At 47.7% G+C, this 13,556-nt stretch overlaps 1 protein-coding gene across 4 annotated transcripts in view; it reads left to right on the top strand.

The window, feature by feature from the left end:
* Window positions 1-8,157, top strand: part of FLI1 (Fli-1 proto-oncogene, ETS transcription factor) — an 84,713-nt gene extending 76,556 nt beyond the window's left edge. For all 4 annotated transcript variants that reach the window (XM_085081977.1, XM_085081978.1, XM_085081980.1 and 1 more), the window contains 3 exons: window positions 3,359-3,421; window positions 4,574-4,621; window positions 5,610-8,157. In XM_085081977.1, coding sequence (XP_084938103.1) covers window positions 3,359-3,421; window positions 4,574-4,621; window positions 5,610-6,139 — 641 coding nt within the window. In that variant the 3' untranslated portion in view covers window positions 6,140-8,157. The remainder of the gene's footprint in view (window positions 1-3,358; window positions 3,422-4,573; window positions 4,622-5,609) is intronic.
* The last annotated feature ends 5,399 nt before the right edge of the window (window positions 8,158-13,556 follow it).

Below are 13,556 nucleotides of genomic sequence, written 5' to 3'. Positions count from 1 at the left end.
TACAACACAAGGCTGCCCCTATACATTCCCACACTTTGTTCCATAATCCATACTTACAGAGGAAAAACTGAGTCAAAGGGACTCATCTCAGTCAGCCTGGATTACACTTGGGCTGAGTCACATTCACACTGTCCTTCCAAGCTGTCCTTTTGCATCCTAAAACTCCAGGCTATAAGGAAACCCATTCAGAGGGGTTTGGAATGATCCTTTTATCCAGGTTTAGCCAAACTTCCCTGGAGAGCCAAGCTCTGGTACTGCACAACCCAAGCAGCCCTGCGGATGCATTCGTGGCCAGCACATCTGACTGGAATGTGTCACCTGTTGGTGAAAACCCCTCTCTCCAGGACACTGAGACAAGCAGGTTCCTCTTCTGGGACAAAGCTTCTCCATCTGGAGGAGAAGGAGGAGAAGGAGGAAGATCATGTGTCCAAGTCATGGCCTATTTATTTACTCAAAACACGCTGATGACTCTGGATCAAGCAACCCCTTTGTAGCAGTTGATTCCCTTGAGTCAATGATCTGACCCCAAAAGAATCAGAGAAAACGGAACATTTTCAACGAGTTCCACTACTTTTTGGGAAGGAAATTAGTCCCCATTTTGAATAGGATTTTTCTGTAGGAAAAAGAATTGCTACCTTTCTTTTAACAGGATCATCATATGGCATTTCAATTAATGTTACGTTAGGGCAAAACTGTTTTTTGATTGAACAAACCAAAATGTACATTAACATCTCAGTTGGTGGAAAATTTCTGAAGGTTTTACATTTCTCAGTGCAGAACTCTGGGTTTTTCTGAGTATTTCCCCAAGCATGGCTCTGGTTGTAATAATTCAGAGGGATATCCCAAGGGAGCAATGGAAGTCAGAGCCTGGCTGCAGAGAGGACATGGGAAAAAGCAGGGATTGCCTCAGACCTCATCCCCGTTCTCCCAATTTTGGTCACTGAAAGCACTCTGTCTCTCAGTGTCTCTCAGATTGGATAAATGAGGATTTCATTATTCTTTTCCAGCCAGGAAAATGCCCCCCTGCCAACAGCACCTTTTGTACAACAGGGACAACTGCTGGGGACTGAGCCTGGGGGAAAAGTGCCGACAGCACCAAGGCAGTGTCCAGTCCTCCTGCTCCTTGTCCGGCCACAGGAGCAGGGATAGGGATCCCGAAAGGGGACAGGGACCCAGAATGGGGACAGGGATCCCGAAAGGGGACAGGGACCCCGAATGGAGACAGGCACCCCGAATGGAGACAGGCACCCCGAATGGGGACAGAGCTCCCGGCTGGGGCAGCATGGATCAGGCTGTCACCTCCCTCTTCCCGAGCTGTCCCATCCCACTCTTTGTCCCAGGCTGAAACCACAGTGGTTTGTTTTCCAGTCTCATCTATTTGCAGCGGGGTTTGTGGTTTCTGTAAAAAGGGAAAAAAACAAACAAGTAAAATAAAAATAAAAACAGGCAGATTACATGAGTTCTGTTTTCCCCCATTCCCCTCTCTTCCCTCCTCCTCCTGCTCCCCCACCCTCCCCTCTGCCGTCCCTCTGTGTTTTCCTTTCCATGCCAATGACTGTAAGGCTGTAATTTCAAAGCCTCAGCGGCTTTCCCAGTGCTGGAGGAATGTGCCAGTGCCTGGATCCACAGGGAGCTGCACAGCCCCACGGGTACGAGGTGCTGGGCAGAGGGGCACTTGGAATGTCACCTTTTCCCTCTCCTTGAAACAACCTCCTTATTGTGACTTCAAATCCTCCACCTCCCTGGGTTTAAAATCCTCATTTAATTTCTGTGAAATAACAATGGGGTTCTACCTCCTTCTCTGCCTGTGGTCCTCTGAATCTTAAGATAAGAGCAAAGGGTCTCCCCTTGGCTGGGATGGGTGACATTAAATTCCACTGAGTGCAATGGCAGGACTTCATGGGCAGAAGGTGTCAGGCTTGAGAATTGCCCAAAGAGCCCCACTGACACCCTCTATGAGGGGCCAGGGCAGCACTGGAGCTGTGGGAGAGGAAAAAACGCAGCCCTGCAGAATCCAAGCCAGTTGGGACCACAAAGCAAAGCCAGATCCTTGCAAGGTTTTTTTCTAGGAAAAGTTAATTTCTGCCTCTCTGTGCCTGTTGTCTTTTGTCATTTGATCCCTCCTATGATGCAGTAAGGACAGCAGGATGGGGCAGTAATGGGAATTTTGGCCTCTCCAAAATGAAGTTGTCTGAATGGGAATCACAAACTGTGCAGTGGAGGATCAGAATGAGACTTGAGCATGGGTGAGCTGTGTTAGGAGTGTCTGAAGGGCAGAAGATTTGGGGATAGATAAGAAGCAGAATTGGAGACTGATAAGAAGTCAAATGATGTTATGGACAGAGTAATACTTGTAGGGTTTGATTAAGGGGTCAGGAGCAAATCCCCTGGACAGACTCCCTGTTAACCACAGGTCTGTCCCCTGCTGTGATGGTTTTAGGGACAGATCTGGACAGTTTGGGCACATTCTGAGAGTTTCTTACAACTTTACTGGAAAGCCAAGTCCAGCAGGCAGATGGGGCCCCTCTGCTCAAGCCCTGCTCACCCCCAACTCTTGTTCCTGTTGGGTTTGGAGTGCCTTGGATTCTCAGTAGGTTCTGGGTGACCTGCCAGACCAATTCCCTGTCCCCAAAATCTGTGTTCTAGCTGGCACAACCTGCTGGCTCTGAGCCACTGTCCCCTGCTCCCACTGCAGGGTGGGCTCACTGAACTGTCAGCTAGGCACTCCTGCTGTCAGGTAATGTGGCAGCACTGTCAGAGTCACCTCCCTTTGCTCCACAGCTTCCTGAGCTGTGCACACCCCAAAGGTCAGAATTATTCTCTGAGTCACAGTTTTCTGTCATGAGAAATGATACAAAGAGAAGAAACAGATCTTCCTGTTGAAGGAATTTATACAAATGGTCTTGATATTTTCAACTAAATGTTTGATAGACCCCATTAATTTTGCCCAAAAAAGAATTCACATTTCCAAAAAATGTGGGAAAAGTTCCAATGTGGAAAGAGGTCAGAATTTATACATTTAAAAATCCAATTTTCTGTTCACAACGTGGATGCAAACTAGGATGGAAGTTAAGGTGCAATAAGAGAAAATTAATCAGTTATCTACATATTTTCCTTGTCTCACTGCCTACTTAGGAAATTATAAACATCTATGTAATATTTTCCTTATCTGTGTATTTTCATTGGACAGCAAAAACTTAAATTTCTAGTGACATCTCCTAATTTTATAATGCAATCCCAAAAACATCAGCTCTTAGGCTGAGCAAACCTTTCCCTCACAGTCACTGGGATTCCCGTGGGATGTATTTTGTATTTTGTACCTGTTCTCTGTCCCTATAAACCCTTCCTCTCTTTCCAGGCGCCCCTGTTGCAGGGACACAAAATGTGAATAAGACAACGGAGCAGCAGCGGCCCCAGCCAGGTGAGTGTGGATTCTGTGAGCTCTGGAGTGGGAGCAGAACCCAGGGGTTCTGTGAGCTCTGGACTGGGAGCAGCCTGGGAGAATTGATGTGTTCGATGTGAAGAGCAGCCTCAGGCATGGGACGGGCAGGGGAGGCTCAGGACAGGGACGGAGCTGTGCCAGCAGCTCCTCCAAACGGGTCTGTTTGGCCGCACTGGCAAAAGGAACATTGCAGGGTCAGGATCTGCAGTGTCCCCACGGGCTGATCCCTTCCCTCTGGAAGTGTCTCCAGCCATTCCAGCAGGACTTCCCCGCCCCCAGAGCGGAGCAGAGGAGGAAGGCAGCCCCGCCGGGCAGAGCAGGGTTGTTTTCCTGCTGCCTTCCCAGCCCTTGAAAGGCTGAGCTCACCTTCCCTGCCGGCACAGCTGCTTTCCATCCCTGCCTCTCTTCCAGGGCTTGGTTCTCTTGGCACCCATTCAATCCACGAGCAAATGCTGCAGATCCAAATCACCACAACCAGAGAGAGGCACAGAAGTATAGAGATTAGGGCTGAGGAGGCCCCACAGAAAGGGAAGGAACTCATTCCTAATAAATGCTTTGTGGGGTTTTCAAGAGCCACTCAGCCTCGGTGGAGCCAGTGACAAACTCCTGTTACTCTCATCTCTCTAATGCTCTGTTTGCTTCACAAAGAGAGACTTGGGTGAATATTTCCTTGCCCTCCCAGGGCAGCAAGCTCAGCTGCTAACATGTGAATCTGAAAATCTCATCTGCTCTCCTTTTTATTTAACTCTGTTTTATTAAGAGAAATTTATTTGCTCCTGCTTTGTGGTTGTTCTCTTTCCCACACTTCTTTTTTCCACATTTGATGTTTTCTGATTGCCACAGACTGCAGGGTATGCCCAAGGAGATTCCAGACTGTGAAAGCAGGCAGGTCTGAGAGCAGTGCCAGAAACTGTGGCTGTGCCATTTTGGATTCCAGAAATACTTGGTGGTTGTTTTGCTAAGAAAAAAGAAGGAACACTTCCAGACCCTGGGAGAAGGGGCAGAAAGAGTAAAGAAAGAAAATGAAAATTTGGTTTCTAGAACAAGCAAAATGACCTGAAGTTTCTTTTTGATGAAACATCCTTTAAACTTTGCTGGGTGATTTTTTAAAAATTTTATTTTATTTTTTAGATCCCTACCAAATCCTGGGCCCCACCAGCAGCCGTCTTGCCAATCCAGGTGAGTTCATTTTACATTTCACACCCCTGTTATCAAAGAGGTGAATTTTCCTTCTGGGCTGCTGCTCCAGCCTGCACTGGGGGAGCAACTGCTGTCCCTGCACCCTTGGGATGACCTGTGAGAGTCACTGACCTCAGTAGCTGTGACATCACAAGGGCTTTTGCCAAAATCCTCACAGAAAAGTGAGAAAAGTGGTGCAACATCATCTCTGTCAGGACAAAATCACCATCCTGGATGTTGTTACCCAAACCCAGCATTCCTTAGGAAGAGTTTTATGGGGGATTTAAGTGAGGTCTCTCAGATTCACAGTACAGGTTAATTTTTCACTGTCTGCTGTGGGTTAAATGAAGGAAGGCACAAAACATCTCTGAAAGTCCCAGTATGACTGTCCCTAGCACATCATCTGTAGTAAATAATCCCTGATTTTGGGGAGTAAGACCTGGAGTAAATCCTGCTTGAACTAACCAAACTTGTACCATGGGATGCCTGTACAGAAACATCCTCTTAAAGCTCTTAACTTACTCTTAACTATTGGTACACCTGCACTGAATAAAACCAGGAGCCTTCTGGGGAACACATCATCCCGTATAACTCAGATCACCCACTGGAAAGAGAACTGGAGGTATCCAAAACAATCCCCATGGCAAACAGCGAGCAATGGAGGGGTGAAGTACATTATGTTAACCACTCAGTGAAAACTCTGCAGAGCAGTGTCCTCACAAAAATCCCTCTTTATGAATCGCCCGAGGATTTTAAGGCCAAAGGCGATCATTATGAAATCTAACATGACCTCAGGCCCAGGCCCAGAACAAAGGGCTGAGTAACTTGTTTGCTGGGAACAGTTTATCCACTCCTAGGGCCACCTTTCCAAGGCCTGAAGGAGCAGTTCCCAGCCGAGATCGAGATAGTCCTTCTGTTTCCTGCCTTTGTGTGTGCCCTGGAGCAGGAAGTCCCGAGTCATTTCCTTTCCCCTTGCTGGTGTCTGCAGGGAGCGGGCAGATCCAGCTGTGGCAGTTCCTGCTGGAGCTGCTGTCGGACAGCTCCAACGCCAGCTGCATCACGTGGGAAGGCACCAACGGCGAGTTCAAGATGACAGACCCTGACGAGGTGGCGCGGCGCTGGGGTGAGCGGAAAAGCAAACCCAACATGAATTACGACAAGCTGAGCCGGGCATTGCGATACTACTATGACAAGAACATTATGACCAAAGTGCATGGCAAGAGGTATGCCTACAAATTTGACTTTCATGGCATTGCCCAGGCCCTGCAGCCCCATCCCACTGAGTCCTCCATGTACAAGTACCCGTCGGATCTGTCCTACATGCCATCCTACCATGCCCATCAGCAGAAGGTGAACTTTGTGCCCCCACACCCCTCTTCCATGCCTGTCACATCATCCAGTTTCTTTGGAGCAGCCTCCCCCTATTGGACCTCCCCTACAGGAAGCATTTACCCCAACCCCAACGTGCCTCGCCACCCCAACGCCCACGTCACACCACACTTGGGCAGCTATTACTAAATGCTTTGATCTGCCAGTGGCCTTGAGCAGTCTGGTTGGACATTTTCTTTACTCCTGGGATTTTTATGGTTTTTTGGGGGACCCTTAATGGATAACTGTGGCCTTTCTGGGGAAGAATTCAAACTGGATATTGGTTATTGCTGGACCAAACCTTTTACTTTTGTAACTTTGCCTCTTATGTCTTGAACTGAGAGATGGAAGCTCCTGTGGGCCAGTAATCTGCATTTTCTTTAGGGTTTAAGGCTTGCGTCCTCTGTAGGAAGTGACAGTGAAGATGGTTCACCATTCCTTGGAATGATTATTAGCTTTTGGATGCGAGGAATTTTTAAGGATTCGAAGGCTTTTGACAAGGCATAGATCCAGCAGTGGGTCGTAGGGAAAGATGACCACAATGGGTTTTTTCTTGCTGGCCATTTGACCATTGAGTGGAGGACTTTGGGCTGCAGGGGACCACAACTGGAAATCTTAGCTCTAAGGCAGAGGAAGATCTTCACCCAACTGGAAATTAAATATATATATATTCATATATATATATATATATGTACATGTATATTTTAAGAAGTAAAGGGCATTGAAGGAACTTTTCTAGAGTACAACTTCATTCGACTGTGTCTGATGTCAGAAAGCAGCAGAAACCAGAACAAAACGTGATGCAAAGCCAAGCACAGATATTCCTTGAAAGCAGAAGTGAAGTGAATAAACGACTGCAGGTCCCTGGCTCTGCCTGAGCCACGGGGCTCTGGAAGCACCGATTCGCGAACGCTGTGCGTTTGTCAGACCGTCAAACCAAGGGTCAACAAACCAGAAGGCAAATTACTGTATAAATTATGCAGAGTTATTTTTCCCTATATCTCACAGTTTTAAAAGAAAGAGTAAATAAAACGAGTTGACCTCGGTCACAAATGCAGGTTTGTTTTTTACTATCAGCTCGGTTGTTTTTGTTTATTTTTTTAATGTAATTTGTACATCTTTTCAATCTGTACATTTGGGCTGTAGCTTTGTACTTTTTGCTAAAAAAAAAAAAAAAAAAAGACATGAGTAATGTATCTGTTGGAGATAGGCTTGGTCCTGCAATTGGATCCATGATTGACCCTCAAAGTGGCCAGAAACCTTCCAGATTGCCCTGGGTTTGTCTAGAGGAAAGGATTTTCTGTATTAGTCTGTTGTAGCTGTCTGCAGATTAACTCCACTTATTCCCATGCTTGCATTGAGGCTGATTGAAAACAGGCCAGACATCTCAAGGCAACCATTGCAATATTCTGTGACCGCTTTTCGCCCAAATCCTGAACTTTAGGAAGATCCTAAACCACTTTATAGATGAAACGATGAAATACTTCTCTTTTTGATGACTTCTGCTGGGGGGTTCTGTGGAAATCTGAGCCCTTCCAGAGTTCTCAGCCATCCCCAGCTTTGCACATGTGAATGTGACGCTGCACAAGCGGCGGTTTGGTGCCGTAAACAGAGGGTAAACCACAAGCGTTTGGGGTTTGGAACAGATGTCTGGGGGGCGAGATTTCCATGTAGAACCCATTAGCTGACTTGTATTAAGTGGCAGCCAATTAACAGGATCACAACTATCTAGTCTAGACCAACCCCTGGGACTCTGTGGGGGCGAGATTTGGTCCATGTGCATCCGATTGCAGGAGGGGAGTCTGAAAGCAGAGCATTGGAGTCTGCTCAGAACGTTAAACACAAGCACTGATGCCATTATTTAACAAAGTGGGAGGAGAAGATCAAGCTAATCCAGTTAGGTCTTAGTGCTTTCGGGGTGTTTTTAAGTAACATTTCTGCAATAATCGCAAAATTTAAGTATGAAGAAACTACCCATGGAAATGGGGCTTTTGCTACTATATATATGCAATGTACTTTTTGGATATTAAAATATATATAATTTTGCAAGCTATCTTGGTGGGTTTGGTTTTTTTTTTTAATGTATTAATGTTACAATGAAACAGTTGTATGAAGATGATGTAAAAAAAAAAGTGACCAAATAAATGGTGGTTTTCTTCTCTAAGGCATCACATTGTCCCACTGTCTCCCTCCCCTTTCACACCTTCATGAACTTGAATTTAAATTCAGCTAGAAAGGAAAAGAAAGAAGCGCCACAGTAGTGGCAACCCATTCTCACCACTGTCGTACTGACCACTTATTCCAAAAAATTGTTGCCATTGTTGATCAGACCTGATTTGTTTGTGGAAGGGATTAAAACACAGGCTCTGGCTTTTGTTCAAGGAGAGAGAAAGGGAAAATGGAAGAGCAGCCAGAGCTCAGGAGCCAAAGTGTCAAGGTGGCTCTTGGGGTGCCCCAGGGCCCCCCAGGAATGTCTGTGTGTGCCCAGCCTGCTCCTGTTTCCCACCTATCCCCAAACCCCAGGGAGAGCCAGTGCTCCACAGCATTCCTGAGGTGGAGGCTGCAAAAACAAGCTCTGCCAAGGAATCTTCTGATTGTGGATAAAGGTCGGGCCGAGGCACTTCCTGCAGTTTTTCACGGTGGTCCTGAGAGATATCTGGAGCTCCTGCAGACCTGATAAAGCCCTGGGAAGCCAGGGCTGCACGAGCACAGCACTTCCTTCCTGCACACAACCTTTTGTTGCTGAGCTCCAGGACAAAGCTTGATTACCTCGGAAAAAGGGCCATTTCCAGCACCCCAGAGCTGCTCCCTCTGTGGATTCCACCAGAGTTGCTCAATTTAGTCACAAGAGCGACTGGTTTGTTGCTTATCTTCGTTGTTTTCCACTGCAGCAGCAGCAAGATTAATTCTGGCTGCGCAGCATCAGTGGAAATATCAAGTATTCTATTTGAATGTCGTGTCCTGCCTGCCTGCCAGTAATAGGAAAATCAGAAGATGAGATTGCACAAAAGCATCTAAAGGCAGAATCTGAAGGTTATCAGAGTGCAAAGATGTCTCTGATAGCAAAATTTGGCCAGCAGGAACCTTGTGGGGGGGAAAAAGATGTTTGAAAATAACCAACAATTTAAGAAGCATCTGATTCTGACTGCCCAGTGTGTTAAAGGAGCCCTCCTGAGATAGGAGGGGATCAGCAGCATCCCACCTTGGGTCCTCTCTGCCTCCCTTCATGGTACTTGCTTGCATTAGTCGTTGCTATTATTTGCTAATATTTAGCTTTAGACAGATTTTGCCTTCCACTGCCAGCAGCATTCCCATGGAATCCAGAGACCTTAGAGAAAGGAGTTCTCACCCCAGAGTTCCAGACAGCCTCACACTGCTGGGGCACTTCCCAGACAACTTTTAGAGCATTTTTGTAAGATCTTAGTAGTTTATATTCTTCAGGTAGAGAAAGAGTAATAAGACAGAGACTGGAGTAGTTAATTTGGACCCCCGATATCAGTCCCAATATCAGCCTGGAAGCTCCAGGGGTGGGAAAAGGGTGATCTCCCCTGCCAGCCCAGTTTCTGGGGCACACTTGGACAAAACAAACAAGGAATTTGACAGCCCTAATGCTACTTTTTGCTTTTCCCAGGAGGACGAGGCAGATGGAATTCAAGTATTTCAGGCTTAAATCAGAAAGTTTACCAGACAGATGGTTGGGATCACATGGTTGTGAGCTGGGAGTCAACGGGGGCAGCAGAAAACCTTCCCTGCATCGAAGATCAGGACTCAGAGCTCCGCAGGAAACCCAACTCCCATTGCAGTCAGGGGGAATTCAGCTGCTGATTTCCAGGGATCTGGTGTTTCCCCAGGATTTCTGTTGTACCAGCCTCAAACCCTGAGTGGGATCTAGGTCAAACATGCCAAACTGGAATTAACTCTACATTCCACTATCTATAAATAGCGAGTGTAGCCTGTACATTGAGTAGAATCAGCGATGGCTTTACAGGCTCTGAGCTCTGGCTCCCTTGGCAGGTTTTCTCTGTTTAAGCTGGTCCTGCTTCTGTGGGTGTAAATTCTTCCTGTTTAATTATAGCCAGCAGGTTTAGAAGCTGCTTTGAACTGGATTTTGAAGAGTTCACTCCACTGCTGGGATTCTGGAGGATGGAGCTCCCAGCTTAAGCACTTGCTAGATGCTCTAAACTAGGGAATGACAAATCCTTCCCAAGCCTGAGATCACTCCTGTGCAGAATCCCTGAGATCACTCCTGTCCAGAATCCCTGCATGCCAGAACCCACCCTCTGTTCACACTGGTGGCTTTCTGCTTTATATACCTAAAAATTGTATTTTAGCCCTGAGGATGAACTTCCAAACAACTGCAGATTTCTAACAGAGTACTGTGGCAAAGAGGGATTTCCCTGTGCCAGACAGGGCAGTGGGATTTCCCCCATGCCAAGACTTTCCCTTAGTAAAGACAAAGACCTATTTCTTATACTTGTGCCAAACAAGTGCACTCCAGCTCAGATGAATATTAATTATGGGGGAAATCTGCCATAACTTCTGTTGATGTGAATATTTAACTTGAGGCTGGACTTGCCCAGCAATATTTCATCCACATCCACGGCAGTAAATGCCCAGGCCTGAAGCTTTGTGCTCAAAGGAGGGATGAACCCAGCTGCTGTTTCCTACCTCTGTGCCACAAGGAAAGAGCCATCAGTCAGTAAATGCTGGGTGAAAGCAGCCAGCTTCACTTCATTATCCTATTACAATAATAGAGTTTTTACAGGCTGCTTTGCTGTGCTGATCCAGTATTTTTAATAACTTCTGTGAAATTAGTTGGTGAGACTTCAGCCTGCTGCCTACGGAAGTCTGTTCTCCCACACCCAACTGAGCGTGGCTGCATTTGGTGTTAATTAGAGCTGCAGTCCAGAGGCACGTCAGGGGCTGGCATTTATAAATTCACTTCAAAGAAATTATTTGTATATTTTTGCACAATACCCAGCATAACATACACATGACAGTTTTCATCTGTGAAAGCAGAACTCGCTGCAAATAAAGCTCAGACCTTTCTGTCATACCACAAAAGAACTGAGAGACCTCTGGTTAAGGTCATATGGAGAATGATAACACATAATTTAGCTTGCGTGTTATGGTTTTTTCAACTACAGAGGTAGAAATCCGTGCACATGAAGCTCGCATTCTTCTATTATATCAGAATAAAATTAGAGTTTCTTGGCAAAAATCATCTCTTCAGGCTCCAAGAGCAGCAAACAGAGCCTGATACCAACCTCACTGAATGTGAAGACCAAAGGCAGAGCAGTTTTGAGGCCATGACAACAATAACCCCATCAGCTGTGCATCCCACAGTGGGGGAGCTGCCCCAAGGAGCCCCGAGGATCTGCCCTGTGCAGGCAGGGGATGGGCACAGCTGGGTTTGTAGCTGAGCAGCCACCCTGAGCAGCATGGATAACTGCAACAGGAATGGCTTTGGGCAGGAGATGTTTCCCAGGTGAAGAGACCTTGCTGCTCCTAACCAGGGGAGGCACACCAGGATTCATTCCTAGAGTTCTTATTGGAAGCTGCAGTGTCTAACGGAGGATGAGCAGCCAGGGGCTGTGGAAGTTTGCTGTGATTTCACCACCAGAGCTAGCTCCTTCCTCTCCAGGAATTGCTGCAAACTTGTTATTTACTTTGGCTTTTCCTGAAGTTTCTGTCTCCTGGAGCTGTAAAGTCCAATGCTGGATGCAGCTCCCTCTCCCTGCTGCTGTGAACGCCATGCTCCGGCCAGCAGAGTCTCCTCCCTGCAGCTCAGGTTGGGCAGGGACACCTCCAGCCCTTGGGAGCACAGAGTCCATGTTCCAGGTGGCTGAAGGGGCTGTGCTGGGAGTGTTGGCAGAGGGCATCTCTAATAGCCTGAGCACCTTTCCTGGGTTTTCTGTCACCCTCAGGACCTGTGGATAACATATATATGTATGTATATCTATTCTGTACACTTGCCATACCCCTGCAAGTGGGCTTGGACGGGGTTTGTAGCAACTTGGGACAGCGGAAGGTGTCCCTGTCCATAGCAGGGGATGGGATGAATTTTGTGTCCCTTCCAACCCAAACTACTCTATGATTCCATATATATATATGTATGTATATGTATGTATATATATATATATATTTGATATAATAGTGTACTGTTGTGTTAAGTTAAAACAAATTAAGAGGGGCTTCAGTTTTGGGCAGATTTTTCTGTGGAGGGTTTAGAACTTCCCTTAGTGTTCCATTTCTGGAGGTTCAGGGCTGACAGGGGCTGAGCAGCTCCTCAGAATCCCCAGCCAAGCTCTGCAGACCCAGGGGTAGCAGCATCCCAACCTTGCAGTGGGAATTTGGGGAGCAGCATCTTTCTCCATGAGGGATAGAGGGAAGCAGGGGGCCCTGGCACAGGGGGGGAACGAGATGGGTTGCCTTCCAACCCAACCCATCCTGGGATTCTGGGCTGGTTCCGTGATGGTGTTTGTGGAGCTGCAGGCAGAGCAGAACAAAGGGATGTGATCTGGGCTTCCAGAACCATCCCAAGAGCTGCAATGGCTCTGCAGGCTCTGCCACACTGACAGTGACTCCTCTGAGGGGTTTTGGCTCCCTGCTGCGCCAGGAGCACTTCCAGAGCACCGGGGGGCTTCATCTGAACAGGGACCTTGGGCACTTCTGCAAAACTAACACAGAGAGAGGGCTCAGGGCCTTCCCAAGGAGGTCTGTGGTAGAATCATGGAATCAGTGAGGCTGGAAAAGCCCTCTGAGGTCATGGAATGCAAGCATTAACCCAGCGCCACTGGGGCACAAGGCAGGGAGCAGGGTCTGGTGTGACGTTGCAGAGCAGAATTCCCTATGGAATATGGGTCTCTCCAGACCCAACCTCGCTGTTCCTGACCCACTCGCCTGCTTTAGGTGCTGCAGCAGCCCACGTTTACAGCCCCCAGCCCTCCAGTCACACATCACCTCCGCAATCACTGCCGAGAATTCCCAACACTTCTGTGAAGGGGCTAAATATATCCAGCTAGCACGGCCGTGCCAAAACCGAGTCCTTAAATGCATTGAACTTGGTGTAATAAAACAAGGAACAGTCCCCGTAAATTCTTGCTTTGCTTTTCACGGTTGCTGTGGTCGCGCTGCGGAGTTTGGGGCTGCGGAGCGGCTGATCCGCAGGTGAGCAATGCCATCCTGTGGCAGCAGAACAGAAAACACCGCGGGGATCGCTGGATCCCTCTGGCAGCAGCATCCCTTCACTCCCCAGCATCCCTGAGCTCCCCAGCATCCCTGCACTCCCCAGCATCCTTGTGCATCCCTGGGCCCCCCAGCATCCCTGCACTCCCCAGCATCCCTGCACTCCCTAGCATCCCTGCCCTCCCCAGCATCCTGACCTGCCTCCTTGCTAGGCTGTCATAACGGGTTCATGTGGTGAATTTGCACAGCTGTTTGGGATGTGGCTGCCCAGGAGAGCGAGGGCTTGATGCTTTCTGTGCTTAAATTTGGCCAGCAGCCTGAAAAAGGAGTCACAAATTGAGTCTGTCTCATCTCCAGCCTCTCCCCACTCATTCACCTC

The sequence above is a fragment of the Lichenostomus cassidix genome, chromosome 24 (genome assembly GCF_008360975.1).
Source record: "Lichenostomus cassidix isolate B80296 chromosome 24, HeHo_3.0, whole genome shotgun sequence".
Taxonomy (NCBI): domain Eukaryota; kingdom Metazoa; phylum Chordata; class Aves; order Passeriformes; family Meliphagidae; genus Lichenostomus; species Lichenostomus cassidix.
The sequence above is the reverse complement of the archived record's forward strand: the minus strand, read 5'-3'. Positions and strand labels throughout refer to the sequence as shown.